This window comes from Sus scrofa, chromosome 13 (genome assembly GCF_054392235.1).
Source record: "Sus scrofa isolate SSC_HxYL_T2T_F1_AM1 chromosome 13, Sscrofa_HxYL_maternal_Yorkshire_Landrace_v2.0, whole genome shotgun sequence".
In the NCBI taxonomy this organism is placed as follows: Eukaryota; Metazoa; Chordata; class Mammalia; order Artiodactyla; family Suidae; genus Sus; species Sus scrofa.
Window position 1 is genome coordinate 62,756,508 of NC_139395.1, and position 18,015 is coordinate 62,774,522.

At 50.6% G+C, this 18,015-nt stretch overlaps 1 protein-coding gene across 32 annotated transcripts in view; it reads right to left on the reverse strand.

The window, feature by feature from the left end:
• Positions 1-18,015, reverse strand: part of LRIG1 (leucine rich repeats and immunoglobulin like domains 1) — a 618,703-nt gene that overhangs the window by 18,681 nt on the left and 582,007 nt on the right. For all 32 annotated transcript variants that reach the window (XM_084988949.1, XM_084988952.1, XM_084988951.1 and 29 more), the window contains 6 exons: positions 17,544-17,681; positions 15,448-15,591; positions 13,650-13,793; positions 11,008-11,151; positions 7,709-7,852; positions 5,622-5,702 (listed from right to left, as the gene is read on the reverse strand). In XM_084988949.1, coding sequence (XP_084845075.1) covers positions 5,622-5,702; positions 7,709-7,852; positions 11,008-11,151; positions 13,650-13,660 — 380 coding nt within the window. In that variant the 5' untranslated portion in view covers positions 13,661-13,793; positions 15,448-15,591; positions 17,544-17,681. The remainder of the gene's footprint in view (positions 1-5,621; positions 5,703-7,708; positions 7,853-11,007; positions 11,152-13,649; positions 13,794-15,447; positions 15,592-17,543; positions 17,682-18,015) is intronic.

The window sequence follows — 18,015 nt, forward strand, 5'->3', positions numbered from 1 at the left end:
GCTACATGTAAAAGAAATTACAACACTTCCTAACACCATACACAAAAATAAACTCAAAATGGATTAAAGACCTAAACATAACAGCAGATACTGTAAAACACTTGGAGGAAAACATAGGCCAAACACTCTCTGACATAAACCTCAGCAGTATCTTCTCAGATATACCTCCTAGAGTAATGACAACAAAAACAAAAACAAACAAATGGGACCTATTTGTTTTTGCACAGCAAAGGAAACCCTAAACAAAACGAGAAGACAACCCACAAAATGGGAGAAAAGCTTTGCAAATGAAGTGACTGATAAGGGATTCATCTCCAAAATATATATAAACACCTTCTTCAGCTCAGTACCAAAAAAAAAAAAAAAAAAAAAAAAAAAAAAACCACCAAAAAATGGGCAGAAGATCTAAACAGACAATTCTCCAAAGACTTATAGATGGCCAAAAAATACAAGAAAAGATATTCAACATCACTAATTATTAGAGAAATGCAAATTAAAGCTACTATAAGGTACTACCTTACACCAGCAGAATGGCCAACATCAAAAAATCTACAAACAATAAATACTGGAGAGGGTGTGCAGAAAAGGGAACCCTCTTGCACTATTGGTGGGAATGTATATTGGTGCAACCACTATGGAAAAGAGTATGGAGATTCCTCAAAAAACTAAAAATGCAATTACCATTTGATCCAGCAATCCCACTCCTGGGCATCTATCCAGAGAAAACCATGAATCGAAAAGATACATGCACTCGTGTTCATGGCAGCACTATATACAATAGCCAACACATGGAAACAACCTAAATGCCCATCAACAGAGGAGTGGATAAAGAAGACGTGGTACATATACACCATGGAACATTACTCAGCCATTAAAAGTAAATAGATAATGGCATTTGCAGCAACATGGATGGACCTAGAAATTATCATACTAAGTGAAATTAGACAATAAGACACCAATGTCATATGCTATCACTTATATGTGGAATCTAAAAAAGGGTTACAATGAACTTCTTTGCAGAAAAGAAACTGACTCAGACTTTGAAAAACTTATGGTTTCCAAAGGAGACCTGTTGGAAGGGGAGGGATGGGCTGGGGGTTTGGGATGGACATGTAAAATTGGTTGTTATCATGGTTGCACAACTATAAACATAATAAAATTCACTGAGTAAAAAACAAACAAACATGGGGACTCACAAAGGAAACCAGAAAGCATCAACCTCTCGCCCCAAAGAGGAAAGAAACATGAGCCCTGAAGAAAACCAAAGATGGCAGGGCAGCCTGGCAATGCTCACCACCTGTGCCCCGAGCTCCTGCCTAACTGCAAAGGGCTCCTGGGGCCATGGAGGCCAGTACCAGGAGGCTGCTTCCAGGAAGACAGGACCACATGGAGAGGACACAGACCACGCCAGGTGACAAAGGAGGCAGCTGGACCACAGGGCTGCCCCACCCCCTGAGTCAGGATAGACTCCTTGTTCCTGGGTCCTCAGCTGAAGCAGTCCCATCAGGAACTCTGAGCTCTGCCCTTGACCACACCAGCTCTGTCACCAGCCTCCAGAGGGTAGAGGAGCACAAAGGCCAAAGACCCCTTTGCCTGTTCCTTCCCTCAGAGATAGTCAGCATGGACATGGAAATAATCTCATCCTGAAAGAGTTTCCACAACTGCTGTTGGTCTAAAGCTTTTATTCTAAAACAAAAAACCCCAATACCTGGAAGCCCAGTGGCCGTGCTAACTGGGTTCCCTCACCAGAGCAGCCAGCCCCAGCCCATGGGCACCGGAGCCTGGCACTTCTGAGAGCGCTGTCAACCTCTCACTTACTCAGATCCCCCCGGGCCAAGTCAGTGTGGGCTCCAGATCCTAGTAAAACGTACTGAATTGTTTAGTGAAATCTTCCGTCAAGGAGATCCAGGAAAAATGCTGTGCTTTATTTCACCCGTTAAATATTAGTCACGTTGACCTCTTTTACAACACGGGGCAGGCTGTTACTTCTAATGGTGATAACAGCAATAAAACAAATTCTCAAATTCTCAATTATGCAGGAGGCGAATTGTCCTGTTGGTGGATTAAAATAGGTCCTCACATTCCCCCAGCAGAGGTCTGAGGGTGGGGGCTGAGGCTCGGCTAACAGCCGCTGTGTAGGGAGAGGGGAGCTAGGCCTGGGGGCCAGGAGGAGGCCACTCTGTCCCACGTGCTAGTGGGCACCTGATCATGGGCTCCCAGAGAAGGGACAGCGGGCCCACAATTCTCCACACCACTGACTTGGAGCAGGCAGCAGCTATGGGAATCAGCCTATCACACTTTCTCCCTCATCCCAAACCGACCCAGCCAAGGGCCTTCCAGGCAGCCTTCACCCCTGAAGACTGCAGGTCACAGGCCACCACTGTGACATTCAGCCCCCGCCCCCGGGAACGCCACAGAGAGCTGGAACCATGGCGAGGCACCTGCATCCAGTTGTGCACACAAGTGACTGAATGCACCTCTGCAGCTCACTTGTGCCCCAGAAATCCTCCCTTCCCTCGTACACACTATGATGCTCTGTGGGCCCCCAGCAGGTGTCCCATAAACATTCTAGAAGGGGGCCAGGTGGGTGGGTGAGAGTACTAACACCTCGCCAGGAAGCCCCAGGATGAAGAACCATATACATTGGGTGGAAGGGTGAGGGCAGAACAGGCTGCTTGGCTCAGGTGTTCCTTTCCTGGAAAACGTTTTACTTCTGGTCTGGCCTCGAGCAGGGCAGGGAGGACCCTAGGTCCTCAACCAAGTGAACACAGGCCAGGGAGCCAGCCCACTTTCTCGTCGGAGGGAGACCCCTGGCCTCTAGCCCGCAGGTGCTTCCATGGCCGTGCCACCCAGGTCCAGGGGACTCCAAGCTGCAGCAGCCCACGGCATGGCCTGGCAGCTTCTGAAGAGGGGGAACAGACCCCCACATCTAGAGGGGCCAAGAGACTTGCCAGCGGGCCACTCAAACGGGGCAACGCAGTTTGACAGTCATGCTGCAGGGCGTCCAGGCAGTGCCCTGCAGAGACTAGAGCATGAGCGGCACCTCTTCCCTTTACTCTGGGCTATGTACGACATGGGCCGGTTCATGCAAAACCAGAAGCCCAGTGCCTTGCAGGGCCAGCCACTTCACAGGTGCGAAGAGCCTCCAGATGCTGCTCACAGTGGTTTTGGTCACATGCAGCAACTTGATATGGGATCAGTTCCAGACCAGGGACTGAGCTTGGGCTACAGTGGTGAAAGTGCTGAGTCCTAACCCCTAGACCACCAGGGAACTCCCAGCACACGGTGGTTTTAACTGGAGATATTCACTAGCTTTGAGGGAAAGCATCTGCCTTCCTTTATTGCTTTTAATGTGGCAACTTCATACACCATCATAGACACAGAAGAGTGTCATTAGCCCCACATGCCCGTCACACAGCTAGTCATCATCCTTGTGCCAATCCTGTTTCATTTCTGCCCACTTCTCATTCCCACCCCAGCTGGACCACTGGGAATGTGCAACCTATCATGTTCTTTTTATCCAAAAAAGGGTTGTTTCTTTTGCAAAATAATCATAATGCCATTTCACCTAAGTGACTGCATATATTTAATCATGTTAAGTGTTGTTACTGTCCCAATTTCACAACTGTGTGTATCTCTCTGTTTTTTGGAAACACATACAAGAGCCCCCAGACCCCAGATCCTGACAAGTGGGGCTCGGCAGAAGGACACTGGACACTTAGAGGTCAGGGTCACCCCATGCTTCCACAGAGCCCGTATCAAGCAGCTCAGCACAAGTGAGGGACACAGACGCCCATGCTGACTTCTGGGATTTTACACAGGAGAAAATGATGGGGACAGACAGCAAGCAACCGGGAAGGAGGCTCCAGGCTATAGACTGTAGGATCTGGTTTATGCAAAACCAGAAGCCCCATTGCCCTCAAGAGTTGCTGCCCCTTACCTGGCAATAAAGAGCCTCCTGGAAGCTAAGACGCCCAAGAAACGGCTCCGGATTCCACAGCAGGGACACGCCCCACACAGGACCCCACCCTGACCCCCCTCAGTTACACTGAAGCCAGGCAAGGTGCTGAAGAGTGAGGCTTGTGCTCAACAGCTGCTCAGGTGCCCACTGTCTGTGCCCCCAGCCGCCACATCAGATCGTGGAGCTCCTGTGGTCAATGACAGTCCTCTGTCCCACCTCGCTGTGCTGTCCTGCCTCTTCCCAAGCTTGCTGGGTAAAGGGCTCAGGAGGTGGAGAAAGAAGCATTTTCTCAGGGGAGAAAAAGAAGGCTGACAGGTATGTGTGACCCACTATCAGAACACAGGATGCTCCAGAAGAGACAGGAGGCTCAGGGATCCAAAATCGCTTACGCTCACTCAGAAGCCCCAGAGCATCAAAGGTGTGAAAAACCCCACTTTTCAAAACAAATTGGAAACCTTTATAGTATGGCAAGACCCTCCCATCAGAGGCTTTTCTGGAGCTTCGCCCTCCGCTGCTGCTTTCAAAATATTTACTTTATACGCGTGCTCTCCCTGGCTTGCCATCACTAAGACAGGCTGGGGAACACGGAGCAGTGACCATTTTGTGTCTTGTCCTCATACAAACCCTCCCTCGAGTGGCTAGTAAACACTAACAACACCTCCCACCCCAACTCCTGCATGCTCCTGGGCAGCATCTGCACAAAGCGCTGGTAAGACAAAGAAAAGGGTAGGACAGGGGAGCTACAACATGGGCTTCAAGGCAGACAGGTGACTCCTGGCCCTGCCACCGGCCAGCTGTGTGGTCTTGGGCACAATCCCTTCACCTTGGTGCCCCCAACTACAGAAGAATTGCATAACACAGCCTGCCCTCCTGAGACAGTTAGATATGACACACATGCCTCAGAGAATAACTAGCAAAGTACAGGAGCTTAAAAAAACAAACCTCAAACACCGGAAACTGTGAATAAAAAACAGCTACTATATTACCCTTGGTAATGATTGTTTCTGTTGAAGATCAGAATTGACAACAAAAACACTACCTGAGACTCAAAACCATCAAGAGTTACTTGGCTTCAGATGTTTAAAACTTCTAGAGATTGGGTAAGAGGGCAAGGCTCCTTTGATCAAAGAACAAACTGGGCTCTTTTCACATCACTTAAGAACTGAACAGTAGAGAAGATCCAACAGGTCTAACACCAGCTCTCCAGCCCCGGAAAAACCAACGCCCAGGGTTACAAGGAGCCTGCAGGCCTGAGCACCTCCGATAACAAGAAGGGAAAGCTAGAACCTTGATACTTTTCATTAGCAAGGTCCAGCCGCTGCAGGGGTCACCCTCACCCCTTCCCCATGTCCAGTTCTTTGGATGACACAGCCAAGAAGAGGCCTTCGTTTCTCCCATGTGGATTGTGGGGTCCAGACTTTGGTTTCTGCAAAAACTCTTGATAGTCGCTGCTGTGACTGACATTTCCTGGAAGCAGGGCCCCCGCCTCATGGGTAGGCAGTCCAGGCGCAGGCATTAGAGAACCTGGGGGCTGCTCTCCTGTGCGGATGCCTCTTCCACAACAAGAGAAGATAAAGGAGCCAGTGGTGCCGTGGGAGAGCCCAGAATGGGGGTGGTGGCGGCAGGGCTGTAAGGGACCTCCCAGGGTCCAGATACTCACAGCTTGCTGAGGCTGTCCAGTCCTGTGAAGGCGCCACTGGTGTCTTCGATGGTGCCCGAAATCTCGTTGTGGTCCAGCTCCCTAGGAAGGAGATGGACAGAAGGCTCACTGCCCAGTCTGTCACTTGCAAGCTCAAAACATCTTGACACGTTCTAGATGTCCAGACATAATGTCAAGTTGTGCTGAGAGGCGTGACCAGCAGGCACCCCCTGCCCTGTAGCCTGGCTTTCTCAGGCACTCAACAAAGCTGACATGTGTCTCAGACCAGCAGCTTCCTGGCTGCATCTGCCGCTCCCCAGTAGGCTCAGCCAGACCCAGGGAAGGGCTGCAGATGGCCCATGGGAAAGCATGCTTTTGATTCTGCCCCAAGAGCAGACTTCTGGCCTCTGCTCTGAGAAGGAACCCGAAAAGTTCCCTAAGGTTCCTGCCTGCTTTCACACCACCCAGGGGCCCTTTTCTGAACTTGACCAGGAAAATGCAGAAGGCACCGGAGAAAAGGGACAAGGAAAAAAGAGGCCCCTGCCTAGGGCCCTCCCTGGGCCACATCTAGGCTGGCAGGTGGGTCTGGAGCCTGGAGCCCCCGTCTCCCCCTGCCTGGGGCCTGCACAGGTGCTGACTCCCCGCCAGGGACGACATCTGGGTGCTGAGTCAGCCTTGTGACCCACTTGCCAGGACTGGAGCATGGGGCCAACTTCTGAGCCGAGTCTTCTCCAGCAGCACAAATCACAAGGCCAATGACTCAGCTTCCTCCCCCAGCTTCCAAGGGCAGGTCACCGAGCCAGGCGAGACGCCCCACCTGGTGACCAGGCCCCTGGGTTGGCCCCCTCCAACTTTCCACAAGGTCTCCTCCGCCCTCCTCTCCTGAGCCCCTGCAGCAGAGGCAGGCCAGGAACAGAAAGGGATGGTGCTCTTGGCTCCTGTGAGCTCCAGCAGGGAGGGGAGCATGGCCTGCAGAGTGAAATGCTGCTCGCTGTGACCTTCACTTTACAGCAGGAATCTCAGAGTGCTGTGACTCCAAGGCTTCTGAAGGGACTCCTCCTGCCGCGGGTTCCTCCCTCTCATCTTAATACTGAAAAGCCCGGACCCGGCTTTGTGTGCCTGTCCCCTTGCTCCTCACCGTGGCTGCCAAGGATTTTCTCTTTTCTCTGGCCCGCTCAGTCTAAACGTTCCAGCCTTGTTATGCAGCCCTGCAAGGGCTTGGAGGCTGACCTCGGCTTGAATAGCCTGGCATCTGGGCTCTTTTACGCTCCCCAACGACGGCCTGGCGTTAACAATCTCCGTTCGCTCTGCCAGGTGCAAGTGCAAAGGCCTTCCGCCCTGTCACTCCCGAACAGGCCGCTCTTTCTGGGAAGGAGGCCTCAGAACCCATGGCAGCCACTGTCTGCTCAAATCTAAATGCCCCCCACCCCCGCCCCTAAAATAGCTGGTTTTTCTCTATTGGCTGGAAGTTCTCAGAAACCCACAACTAAAAAATTCTAAGTCCTAGAAAAGCACCCCACAGCAACTTCTGGCAACTTTCCCCACCTCGTTGAGAACTTAGAGGGAAATGACACGGCCACCTCTGTTTTGTTAAACGACCCAGAGAAGGCTTAGGGCGAGACCCAGTACTCCCCAGTCACCTCTCCTGGAAGCAGGTGTCCTGGACTCAGGTGCACTACAGGAATGCTGATGCCAGCCCTAGACAGGAGCCTCGGTGTTTGCCATGGCTCAGGTAAAAACATATTCAGGACTTAAAGTTGGAAGTTGCATCAGGAAGGCTCAAAATGGGAAAGACGGCCCTACGGCCGCTGTCCTGGAGTCTGCAGTGGGAGGCCAGGGGAAGCAGGATTGACTGCCAAGGCACTGCGAGAACCAGCGCGTGGTAACCAGAGCTCTTTGTCATCGTCACCTTAGGCACCACCCTGGATGGGAATGAGGGACCTTTTCCTCCTCAACCAGTTCTTGTTCCTATTACATGAAAGTTTGACACCCTGCACACATCACATGTGAGCTCTGGATCCAATTCTGACTCGATACCAGCGAGAAAGGAATTTAGTGAAGCAGCTGGTCTGCTCTATTCTCCCATCAACCCAACAATGAAGACGTACAAGACACGGAGGCTTTTGAGTCCCCTGAAGGCGCCTTCTGCGATGTGACTGATGGAATTATGGCTGAGGCGCAGAATGCTCAAGCTACTCAGGTCGGCCAGGCTCTCCTCATCCAGCCGGGTCAGATTATTGAAGGACAGAATCCTGAGGAAGGGGAGGGGAAAGCAAACATCACCATGAGATGGCAGGGGATGGCCCTCCCTCTCCTCTTCCAAACATGGAGCCACAGTTGGCCAGTCATCTGGGTCCCAGTGGGAAGGGACACCCACAGGAATCCTGAGGACAGAATGGTCTCATTGCTAGAAAACCACTGAGGCCCGATACTCCTACAATCTGACTCCTAGAAAGAGATCTTTAAGTTGTAAGGACTATTAAGGTCATACAACAATGACCCACAAGGCTCCAACCCCTTCATGCACCTAGTGTCCATGGCTGGTCCTGGTTTATGCCAGGCAAGACCGCTCACATCTGTGGCCTGAGACTCTGTGAATGGGATCCCAGTGGTTTCTCACAGTGAACAAGGGAGCTGTCAGCCACCCAACATTGGCCAGCAGAGGGCACCACTAGCTACTGCCTGGAACAAGCCTTCCTCCCTGATGTGTGAACCTTACCTGGGCAGCAACACAGGCCTAGAGTCTCCCATCCTGACTTCCTTGTGCTCACCCAAGCCAGCCTCTTAGCATGAACCCCTTACTGTAAACAGGACAGGGACCCCCATCCCCCACGCAATTGCAAACCTTCCCCAAGTATCAGAATGAAACGTTCCTTCCTCCCAGCACATCCCCTGCATCCCTGACAAAGCCCTCGGTGGGCTAGTTAGATATTGGTCATCTATCAAGAAAAGATGGGAACTCTGGCCTGGGGCAGGAGGAAGGAAAATAAATTCAGAGAACACTGGTAAGTCTTTAAAGCCAGCAGGGAGCGACAGTCTTTCTTTACTGAAGAAATAAGTCATGGTGTCTGTCAGCTGCAAAAAGCTGGCAGGAGATCAAAATTATATCCTCACCTGCAATTAAAGAATTTAGCCTTTTAAAGGAGGGGTAGGGCACATACGAAGGGAAGCAAGCCTAAGTCTGGCTCCAAGGTTACTTTGCTACTATCGGAAAAGTGATAGGCTGGTCAGGGCGGACTCCTGTGACCTTCCCTGCCCCTTCTGAAGGGCACAGGGGGTGTGCCCCCCGCCATTGCTGCCTCAGCACTGGGGTGCACTCACCCTCCTAGGCTGTGCAAGTGCATGGAGTCCAGCATGGGGGGCTGGACACAGAAAACCACAGGTCCTGGAGGTCCCTAGGGTCCCAGCCTGAGCCAAGAGCCTTTCAGGAGCCTCCAATTCCATGTGAGAACCCCGTGCAGCTGTGCTGCCTGGAAGGGTCAGGAAGCTACACCCAAAAGGTTGAATGCTAACACACGCACACTTAGACTCCAAGGAAAGCCAGTTCTGGGAAAGAGGCAAGACTATTGATTTTTGCATTAGGTGGTGATGGATTTGCCGAAACATAAACTCCAGGTCAGTGTTGGGTGGGTATAGAGGGGACTGGAGGGGGAAGGAGGTGGGGGAGCTGGGGCAGTGGGGGGAAGGGGAAAGGGAGAGAAAACAGAAGAATAGATAAAAATACTAGCTGTGAGACTCAACACTGAGTTTAAACATTCCCGTAACTTGCCTGGTGAGGTCAAGAAACAGACAAGGGAGACAAAGGCTTGGCACTCTAGTATTCATGGTAGTTGGTGAATCTTTTTTGGGACGTTTTTTATTCCTCCAAAAAAACCCAATCTTCTAGACATGAGATGAAAAGCAACAGACATGGCTGTGTCTACCAGGTCCCTGCAATGCTGCTTTTCATGAGCAGCAACCCAAAAGGACCCAGGCAGGACCCAGCCCCTCCCACCAAGAAGAGAACCTGTCACCAGCTCAGGGGTGCCCGTCCCATCCTGGAGCCCTATCCGAGACATCTCTTTAAAGGAAGTGGGGGGCACACGTTCATGTTAGCATGGGAGCCCCACTACCAGGTCGAGGGAGAGCACGGGGGCGGCGGGGGGGGGGGGGGCTGGGTCCTGCGCCTCATGTCTAAGGGAAAGACAGCGGCAAGGACACATGAGTAATTCCCCAACCTTCAGGCCATTACTGTCTCTCAGGTTCACTGTCATTTCTGCGTTTGAGCCCAAATACAGGCATACCTTGTGGTTTGCTTTACTGCACTTTGTAGATGTTGCATTTTTTTTTTTAACAGATTGAAGGTTTTGGCAACCCTGTGCAGTCAGATGATGGATGGCATTTTTTACCAAGAAGGTATTTTTCTTCTTCCTTTTTTTATGTCTTTTTGCCATTTCTTGGGCCGCTCTTGCAGCATGTGGAGGTTCCAGGCTAGGGGTCGAATTAGAGCCATAGCCGCCGGCCTACGCCAGAGCCACAGCAACGTGGGATCCAAACCGCATCTGCAACCTACACCACAGCTCACGGCAACGCTGGATCCTTAACCCACTGAGCAAAGCCAGGGATCGAACCCACAACCTCATGGTTCCTAGTCAGATTCGTTAACCACTGCTCCACAACGGAAACTCCTAAACATTTTTTTAGACATAATGCTATTGCACTCTTAATAGACTACGGTATAGCATAAATATTTTTCTAGGAGTTTCCATCGTGGCTCAGTGGAAACGAATCCAACTAGTATCCATGTGGATGCGGGTTCGATCCCTGGCCTCACTGCTCAGTGGGTCAAGGATCTGGATTGCCATGAACTGTGGTGTAGGTCACAGATGTGGCTCGGATCCTGCGCTGCTGTGGCTATGGCGTAGGCCAGCAGCTGTAGCTCCAATTTGACCCCCAGCCTCAGAAGGAACTTCCATGTACTGCAGATATGGCCCTAAAAAGAAAAAAAAGAGATACTTTTCTATGCACAGGGAAACCTAAAAGTCTGTATTACTCGCTTTAATGTGGCACATGCTTCACTGCGGTGGTCTGGAACTGAACGTGCAAGGTCGCACACAGAGGTCTGCCTGTGGCCCCCTCACTAGACCAACGCCTGTCATGTGGTGCAGCGACATGAACAGAGGTTCTCAGAGCAGGTACCCTTCAATAGTAGCCCTACTAAACCCAAGGTAAGCCACAGAGTATTGGTAAGGTGGGAGTCAAGCTCTGGTGAATGGGGCCCAAAAGGTCTCCGGTTCTTCCTCTGCAGGGGCTCTGGCCCCCTGACCCACTGTACTGTGGGATGCTGCCAAGAGCTCCCCAGGCTCTAGAGCCTTCCCATCCAGGCCATGTCCCTAAATCCCACACAGAGCCAAGCAGGGACACTCACAGCTCATGCAGCCTCTGGCAGAAGCTCCAGCCATCACGGTTGATCCGGGAGATGGAGTTGTTGCTGAGATGGAGCTGGTGCAGAGCCGTGAGGCCGTAGAGCGAGCCACTGTTCACCTCTGCCAGGCTGTTGAACTCCAGGTGCCTGCAAAGACAGGATGCTGAGCAGGGACCCCAGGGGCTCATGCACCTGCCCCACAGGTGGCAAAGAAACAGCCCACTGGCGTCCCACTCTGGTCCCTAACAAAATGCTGGAAAGATCTATGAGCAGTTTGCTCGTGTGTGTGATGTGTGTGTGTGTGTGTGTGTGTGTGTGTGTGCGCGTGCATGCATGCACCTAAGTGTGCATGTGTGTGCACTTATATGGGTGTGTGCACCTCCACCTCTGTGTGTGTGTGTGTGTGTGTGTGTGTGTGTGTGTGTGTGTGTGGGCGCGCCTATGTAGGGGGTGAGGGAAGACAGGCGAGGCAGCACGAATGATGGTGAGGACCCAGGCCAAAGCAGAGCTCAGGGGCCAAGTAGAAGCTGCTGAGAAGCAACCTGTTTAGCCAAATAGCCATAAACCAGCACACACAGGAGCTCTGAACAGCAGGCAGGCCCACGTAAGGAAGAAGAAGGGAAAGATGAGGAGGTAGCTCTCATCGTTATCACCATCTTGCAGATGAGCAAACTGATCCTGAGAGATGCTAGGGAAACTAGCTCATTCCAGGGCTTAGCCAGTAGTTAGGGCCCAGCCATCAAACCCAGGTTTGGCTAATCAAGTCTGGGCTCTGGACCACTGAGCCCACAGGCATGGCTTGAGCTCTGGGGTCAGACTATTAGATTTTGTTGCTGTTGTTGTTGTTTGCTTTTCATGGCCGCACCTGAGGCATATGGAGGTTCCCAGGCTAGGGGTTGAATCAGAGCTACAACTTCTGGCCTACTACACCACAGCCACAGCAATGCAGGATCCCTGCCACATCTGCGACCTATACCACAGCTCACACAAAAGCCAGATCCTTAACCCACTGAGCGAGGCCAGGGATCAAACCCACATTCTCAAGGGTACCAGCCGGGTTCATAACCTGCTGAGCCACGATGGCAACAATGGACTACTTGGATTTAATTTGCAATTTTACCACCTGGGTGTTTAAATGAGCCTGAACATCCTGAAAGTGGAGTGACTCAAGAAGTATCAACTCCACAGGGCTGGTGTGAGAGGGAAGAAAACATGGGTCAGAATTTAAGCACCCGTGCTGAGAACTTAGCTCCTGCTGAGCTTACAGAGTAAGGATGCTACTATCATTCCACTTCTGGACGCAGCACAGCCCAGCCTGGGACAACGCTGCCCCACATGACTGGCCTCAGGAACAGCAGCTACCACTGCAAATGCTGCTCCACACTCACTATCACAAAGGCTTCAGGCAACCACACAGTGTGTGCTAATAACTCCACTTTCCCTTGACAATTCTCTTTTGACTCTCAGGCCACCCAGCACACCACTGCCGGGGTTTCAACATCTAAAATGACAGTTTTTAAGGATTCCGAGGAAAAAGGGTTCCTGAATATGTAAAAACAGACGTAGAGCCACTCCGAGGTGAACAACAGAGAGAGGAACAAAACAGTAGCACTAAGGCCATCATTTCATAAATCAAAGCGTGTGTGTGTGTGTGTGTGTGTGTGTGTGAAGGTGTGGACACTGAGGGATGCTTCTGATCATGAGGACGGCACAAGGAGTAGATGGAACTTGAATTCAAACTTTCGTTTTTTGGTTTCAGTTGCCAAGATAACTGATAAAGGACATAAACGGAATGGTGTAACTTTGAGAGTCTGGGAGGGAGTCAGGGTTGGGGGTGGATAACAGGTTAAATCATTGACCATAAAGCAAGGAATCTCATGTTAACTTATCAACATAGTGGAATAAGTGTCTTTGGGAGTAACCACCAGCAAGACTGCCAGCAGAGAAACACAAAAATGGAAATGGTGACAAGCAACTGCCTGCCTCCTGGGAGTGGAATTGGGGCAGAGAGAGAAGAGGGAGCTGGAGGGGGCTGCTATGGCCACTTTCCTCAGTCCCTGGTATTGCTCAACTACCAGTATCCATTTCTTTTGATTAAAAAAATAAATTTCAATGTTTAAAAATTGAAGATCAGAAAACGGCCTCGTCTGCCCTTTTCCAGATGCTTCTCTGCCGTGGTTTTCCGTGACTCTGGCAGGCGGGCAGCAAGCCCCGCAATTGTCCACATCTGGCTGGAGCGAACACTCCCTTGATAAAAGTGGAACATCTGCACCACGTGGCTTGACTGACTCACAAAACATAAATAAATCTCTCGGGATGAACCCGACATTTTTGGCCCACCTGCACAGCAAGAAAGACCATCAAACCTGAGGCAGGGAGAGAGGACACTTCCTGTGGTATGGGGGAGAGGGCAGAAAATGTGGGAAGGAGAACCCACGGTCCGTGAAGGAAGCAGGGGTGGGCAGCAGCCCAGCAAAACAGCCCCTCCCTGCGCCTGGTCTACTGACACCTCCGCCCCCTAGAGATTTTCCTAACTGGCAAGGAAAACACCCTGAGGTCTGGCCACGTCCCCACAGACACTAAGCAGGGCCAAGCTGACGTCCCAACAGGCAGGGCGCTGGGTCCAGCCGAAGTCCCACACTCACAGCACGTGCATCCTGGCCAGCCCCCAGAAAGCCCCGTCCGTCAGCTTGCTGATGTTGTTTCGCTGAAGCTTCAGCACCTCCAAACTGTCGAGCCCCTGGAACGTTAGGCCCTCGATCAGCCGAATCCGATTCCGATTGAGGTCCCTACAGAGACAAAGCCAGCGGTTCAGAGCATCCCCTAGTCACCCCACCCACAAACACCCCCATACAGCCCCTGGGAATAATTCAGGAAAGAGGTCCTGCAAGCCCAACCCACAGTGGGGGCCACGTGCATGCAGACACTGACTGGTCCCTGCTAATGGGTAAAAGGGGGACCCACCACGTCCACAACTGAGTGAGCGTAGTGGCCATTTCCTCCCTAAGCACCCATGACTCCACAGTGAGCAGGAGTGACTCAAGATGTGAATGTCTTAGGCGAGTTGTCTCTTGGCTCCACTGCAAAAATTCACACCAGATGCCTCAACCTAGGGAAGATCTAACCACTGGGTTTCAAAAGGCAATGACACTTCTCCCTCAGGCAGTACTCGGGTCGCTAGCGACAGAGAAGTGAGTGCACTCAGGAGGGGTCATCTGGATACACATACACACACACACACACACACAGCCTTCCAGCTCCAGTATGATGAGACCTCAGTGAACCCAAAGATTTCAGGAATTGGGTAGACTGGCCCATCAGTCACGCTCAAGGAAGGGGCGGGAGAACACAGCCTCACCAGAAAGCCCCTGGTTTTCCCCAAATACTTCTGCAGTGTCTCATGAGCTACCCAAGTCCTGAGCCCAAGGAGCTCCTCCAGGACTGGAGAGAGCACAGCCAGGACCCACCATGCATGTGTGTGCAGGGTAAGAACAGCAGTGAGGAGGCTGAGGGGCACCTGGTCTTGCCCCCAGTCCTGGCCCTGAGCAACTCTTTTGTTGTGCTTAAACCAAATCTCCAATATCGGCTTATTTTCCTGTGATACACTCTTTTGCTATAAAAAAAAAAAAAAAAAAAAAAAAAAAAAAAGACAGAGGAAAACCAAAAAACCAAGGAACAAACAGTCCACCAGGTTCTGGTAAATAGAGGTTTTCTGGACTACAAACCCTAGAACTTTCTAGGAGGCCACTCAGCTGTGCTGGTCAAAAAACTAAACAAATATATCTTTATTTAAAAAAAAAAAAATCAATCAACTACTTCATGAGATTAAGTCGGCTCATCTTCCACTTCCCACCTCTGGTTATACTAACTTCCTCTCAAACCACTTAAGCAACATTGGACCCCATAATGGTCACAGCACAGGTTATACAGTTCCTTAAAAAGAAAAAAGAAAAAAAAAAGCCCCACAGAAACTGGAGTTCCCTGGTGCCCTAATCATTAAGGACTCAGTATTGTCACTGCTGTGGCCTGGGTTCAATTGCCGGTCTGGGAACTGCTGCATGCCATGGGCGGGGCCAAAAAAACCCCAAAAGACCCCACGGAAACCTCAACAATAAATAAGGAACCCAAGCCATACAGGCTAAGCATTAGCCAGGATCAGCTAAGCAACACAATTCCTCATGGCATTTTGCAAAGTGCCAACAAGGACATGCGTGAATATCCTCCATGGATGGTTCTCAGCAACCTGAGGCAGACTGCAGGCACCAGACCCAACTTCTAATTTGCTTTTATTAGGTGCTGCCGCACAGCCATTAATGGTAGTTTATGCAGAGCCTGATGGAGGGGGAGCTGGGAAGGGGGTGCATTTTGGATGAGGTCCTGGGGGAAGCCTGGCCTCGGTAAAGTTTAGATAAGCTTAATTAAAGTGCAGGTCTCTGTACTCACAGTTGTGTCAGCCGGGGTAACTTGAACGCTTTCACAGGAAGCTGGGTGATCCTGTTTTTGCTCAGCCGGAGCGTCAGCAGTGACCGTGACAGACCATCAAATGCTCCCGACTCTAGGGTGCTGATCCGATTGCTTGCCAGGTTTCTGGAATGGTTTGGGAGACAAAACGCAGTGGTTAGTAGCCAAACAAGAACCTCTAAATAATTTTAAATGTGTCAGAGAGGGAAGAGGGGGAGGGGCACGATGGGGGGCAGGGGATCAAGAGGTACCAACTACCATGGATAAAATAAATAAGCTACAAGGATATATTGTACAGCATTGAGGATATAACCAGTATCTTATAAAAACTACAAATGGAGTATGATCTATAAAAAACTGAACCCCTATGCTGTATACCTAAAACTAAGGTAATATTATAAATCAATTGTATCTCAATAAAAATTTTTTTAAAAAGGGATCTGTGAGTTCCCATCATGGCGCAGCGGAAACAAATCCGACTAGGAACCATGAGAGTGTGGGTTCAATCCCTGGCCTTGCTCAGTGGGTTGCAGATCCGGCGTTGCTGTGAGCTGCAGTGTAGGTCACAGACACAGCTTGGATCTGGCATGGCTGTGGCGTAGGCCAGCAGCTATAGCTCCAATTCAACCTCTAGCCTGAGAAACTCCATGTGCCATGGGTGTGCCCCCCACCAAAAAGGGGGGGGGCAGAAAAAAAAAAGTGGGGGGGGGATCTGTATAGAATCTCTTTAAAAAACAAGCAATATTTCATAGGACATCCACTCACAGGATATGTAAGGGGAACCTCCCGTCATAATGCACTGTGCTGGGCAGTTAGGAACTGGGCATTCTGTTGTGTGCAGATTATATCAAGAAAGAAGAAAGAGAAGGGGGGAACAATTTGGTCATTCCTATGAGAAGTTACCCCTCATACCTCCCCTTCCACTTTCCCTGGACCAATGCTGCTTTTTTGTGGCTTAAGCAGCAAGGAAAAAGAACAGAGAGGATTTTTGACATTGGGGAAGGAAAGGGGAGAAGGCATTTTTCGTCTCTGTCAGGCAGCAGCCCAGGACAGGGCACATGAGGATTCTTTGCAAATGGAGCTGGACTGTTTGTTCTTAACACTCCAGATTAAAGAAGAACAGTCTGTGTGATGAAGATATACCGGCCAGGATCTGCCAAAATAGAAAGTTCCCCATGCCTTTATGCCAAGAGAGAAGGTCACTGCAATTCAATTTAGCAGCTGTGGTTCCTTTGTCCCAAGCAAGGAAGTGCCAGGTAGCAGCTGGACACCTTTCGAAAGTCCTCTCTCGGGGCTGAGCACCACTACACTGGCTTAAGGAATAGCCAAGGCACTTTTCTCCTTGGTGGTCTTAGAAAATCTGTGTGCCTAGCTCTGACCTCTGAGTAGATGGATCACAATGCCCCCTGAACCAGCCTCATGAACAAGCCCCCAATAATGCAGGGAATAAGAACCCACACGTCACATGAACATGTCTGTTTAGCCTGAGTTTTCAGTTTCTGACCCAAAGCAACATTTTCCTACCTATTTTCATTTCCTATCGAACAAGCAGTGAGTTCAACAGGCTTTGATTACTCTTCTTCTGCCTACTATCAACTGGGTATGAGATGGGACACTGGATGGGCAGGAGAGAAAAGGACCAACAAAGAGATGGAGGGGTCGAGGGTGCTCAGAATGGGTATGCCCTAGCCGGTTAAGCCTCAGAGAGAATCTCCCTCCTGTCATTTGTCAAACTACCTCCAACTTTTTTTCTAACTTTCCCGAAGGCAGCCCAGTGAAGAAGAAAGCAAACAGGCTTTGTGAGCCACGTACATTAAGAGCTAGATCACGCTCTTACATGATGGTCAGTCTGTAGGTGACTTGACCTCTCTGGGCCTCAGCATCCTCACCCTTTTGCACAGTCAGAACAACTTCTAGATTTGGAGATGCTCTAGAAATGGGCTCACAGAGGACAACGGACCTGGGTCCCCTGCCTGCTGAGGAGGCTGAGAAAGGAGGGGCATGACCATCCCACTGACTCAGCGAAGAGCAGGAAACATCCACCTGCGTCCGGGCCTGGGCAGAGCCGAGTCACTTACAGCTCCTTCAGGGGCAGTCCGTGTGGAAAGCAGGTGCTCCGGATCTCTGTGATGTTGTTGGAGCTGAGATCCAGCACTTCCAAGGAAAGGTAAGCCTTCAGCTGACTCCCCTCCACGCTGCGAATCCTATTGTGCTGCCTAAAACACACAAAGAGAGGTGGCTCTAACATGTCATTTTGCAAAGAAAATACTATTTTCCTCGGACTTCTTCCAGACATTTTTTCCCTAGCTGCTTTGCAATTTCAGAAAAACACAAATGCAGTGACACTCTTAAAATGAGTTCTCCCATTCCCACTGTGGCTCGGCGGGTTAAGGACCTGATGTCTCTCTGAGGATGTAGGTTCAATCCCTGGCCTCGCTCAATGGGTTAAGGATCTGGTGTTGCTGTGGCTGTAAAAATAAAAAAAGGAAAAGAAAAAAAGAGAGAGAGATCTCCTATTCTTCCCCTCCAGTTATTACCTGGTAGACCAGG